Source organism: Oncorhynchus gorbuscha, linkage group LG15, assembly GCF_021184085.1.
Source record: "Oncorhynchus gorbuscha isolate QuinsamMale2020 ecotype Even-year linkage group LG15, OgorEven_v1.0, whole genome shotgun sequence".
Taxonomy (NCBI): domain Eukaryota; kingdom Metazoa; phylum Chordata; class Actinopteri; order Salmoniformes; family Salmonidae; genus Oncorhynchus; species Oncorhynchus gorbuscha.
Window position 1 is genome coordinate 53803429 of NC_060187.1, and position 2954 is coordinate 53806382.

General features: G+C 44.8%; 1 protein-coding gene across 1 annotated transcript in view; it reads left to right on the forward strand.

The window, feature by feature from the left end:
• Positions 1-2131, forward strand: part of LOC123997273 (RNA-binding protein 25-like) — a gene marked incomplete at its 5' end in the record, with an annotated part of 63606 nt that extends 61475 nt beyond the window's left edge. Inside the window, 2 exons of the mRNA XM_046301430.1 lie at positions 1504-1583; positions 2005-2131. Coding sequence (XP_046157386.1) covers positions 1504-1583; positions 2005-2131 — 207 coding nt within the window. The remainder of the gene's footprint in view (positions 1-1503; positions 1584-2004) is intronic.
• Positions 2132-2954: the final 823 nt, after the last annotated feature.

Consider the following 2954-nt stretch of genomic DNA (forward strand, 5'->3'; position numbering starts at 1 on the left):
AGAGAGAGAGAGAGAGAGAGAGAGAGAGAGAGAGAGAGAGAGAGAGAGAGAAGGATACAGATACAGAGAGAGAGAGAGAGAGAGAGAGAGAGAGAGAGAGAGAGAGAGAGAGAGAGAGAGAGAGAGAGAGAGAGAGAGAGAGAGAGGATACAGATACAGAGAGAGAGAGAGAGAGATAGAGAGAAGGATACAGATACAGAGAGAGAGAGAGAGAGAGATAGAGAGAAGGATACAGATACAGAGAGAGAGAGAGAGAGAGAGAGAGAGAGAGAGAGAGAGAGAGAGAGAGAGAGAGAGAGAGAGAGAGAGAGAGAGAGAGAGAGAGAGAGGCTAGGGAGAGAACCCATATTTGTATTTCCCTAGGAGCTGGATCAGAGCTAGTTGAAAGGGAGAATAGGGTGGAAGGAGGGATGCAGGTAGAAGGGACAAAATGAGAGTGAGATAAAGAGGGCAAGGTGTTATCCATCTTCTCTGTCCTTTCCTTCTCTTTTCTTCTCTCTCCCAGCCCAACCGCTTACATTTTTTTTCAATCCCTTCAGGTTCGAAGAAGGGAGAATAGAGGAACATCCAGACTCATCACATGTTAAAATCATGCTTCCTTTTAGTTCCTGTATCCCTCATTATGTACAAACACGGATATTTCATTTCCTGCCTCCCCTTTAGGTGTGGATCATACAAACCTGGATCTGAATCGAAACTTTGTGAGTAAACTTGATTGACCATCTATGTCATCTGTCCTAATGGGCCATTACACAACTAATGAGTTCAACATGTACTGTATATACAGTAGATAATGCTGTACAGTAGATAGATAAACACCCATGTCAAATCGATGAAGCTATAGTGAAGCGAATGCTAACTGCTTCAGGTGAAGTTTCAACCTAGACACAGATCTAGGATCAGCTTCCCCTCCTCGAATCCCAACCTTAACCAATGGCAACTTCACACTAAACCAACTCACCAAGAGTAGAGCCACTGTGGTGGACTGAGTGCCAGACAATTGACTGGCTACTACTGCTTTCTATCATTTACAATCCAAGAGCCACAGTTCAGATCAAAGCCAACAGGCCAACATGTAGTTTGGCACTCATGTACAGCCTGAGAGAGAGATTGAAGCAGGGCTACATGGGATTGTACTCTGACTCCTGTCTCCTCGAGTGCACCCCCTTGATCATATTCGACTCGATGGACACACATCACTCTTCTGCGGTGTAGCCTGTCATCTCCTCCCCTCACAGTGAACAGCTTGTCCTCGTACAGAAGGAGAGAGCAGGACAATACATAGAGGATTATCATGACACATCAATATGCTTCCAGAAATGCCATTTTATTATTTCCTGTGTCATTTCTACGTCCTCCCTATTCTGATGCCATATCTGTTTTGAGCCGTATAGCCAACTCCTAACAACCATAAGAGTTGGCTATACAGCAAAAACAGATCTGGGATCAGGCTTCATGCTCTCCATGTTGTTCCCTGACATTACACTATGGTGTGTCTCTCAGGAGGCCTTGGCCAGTTTTGACCTGCGTGGCTCACACAGCCTTTCCCGTGACCCTATGCCACTCAGAGACGAGGAGAACAGGTAACGCACTTCTTAATCTCTACATTCGTCTCACTCTTTTCACCCCCCTCTCTCGTTCTACCTGTACCTCTGTCACCTCTCACTATTTGCAGTCGTCTTTCCTTTTTAGTTTAGTTTTCCTCATTTTTGGAATGGGTTATTTGTCTATGTTTGTGTAGAGATGCAGTCATTTTTGTTGTGCGCGAGAGAGCGCGTGCGCGTTTCTGTGTGTGTGTGTGTGTGTGTGTGTGTGTGTGTGTGTGTGTGTGTGTGTGTGTGTGTGTGTGTGTGTGTGTGTGTGTGTGTGTGTGTGTGTGTGTGTGTGTGTGTGTGTGTGTGTGTGTGTGTGTGTGTGTGTGTGTGTGTGTGTGTGTGTGTGTGTGTGTGTGTGTGTGTGTGTGCATGACATAATGTTCTCATCTGTCACCAGTCATGGCACCAGGTGTGGAGGGGAAGTGGCCATGGAGGCCAGCAGCTCTGACTGTGGCGTGGGCATGGCTTTCAACGCCAGGATCGGTGGGGAGTACAACACAGCCCATGTCCAATGCCAATGTGATCTATCAAACTAAAATACCGGCAGATGTGATTGTACGATTCAAATAATGCGTCTATTATGATATGTACGTGTAATATGATTGCGCGGTACTGTGACAAATGTCCATTGTCTGTGAGACGCGATATCGTCGCCTTACAGTATGCAATTCGGAAATCGAAAATAATATTACAGCAAATGAAATATATCATTTAAGCCGTGCCTTAATGACAACATAAAGTATAGGGTTCAATCAGACTGTATAGGAGACGCGAGGCGAGGTGACAATGAACAACACAGTAACAGTGTGTTTGTGAAGAAGAGAAGAGCCGCGTTTATATTACCAGACAAATTACATGATATGTAGCAGGGCAGTGATAACATACTATGAGGACAATCACACTTCAAATGTAATGGAAATGGCTCAATAAAAGGCAATGACAACAGGGTAATGCAATGCCAGTGATTGGTTGTGACATCAGCTGGAGAGATAATGAGTCCCAAATTGCTCCCCATTTCCCATATAGCGTACTACTTTTAATGGGCCGTGGTCAAAAGCAGTGCACCAAAAAAAAAAATTGGGAATAGGGTGGTTTTTGGGAGGCAGACCGAGTTAAAGTGAATCACAGTGCTGAGGCTTGATAATGATGACAAAGGGACAGCTGGGAGCAGGAACGCGACAGAGAGAAGAGAGAGCGAGAGAGTCCAAACAAGACAGAACAATGCATGGGGATTCACGGCAAAAAACACGATAGACAAAACATGCAGTGCATTTCTTCCATAAAAGCCCAGTAATCAATATGTCTATTGCAGCCAGTTTAGGTGTTGATGTTCAGCTGTATTTGTGAATTAGAGTTTAC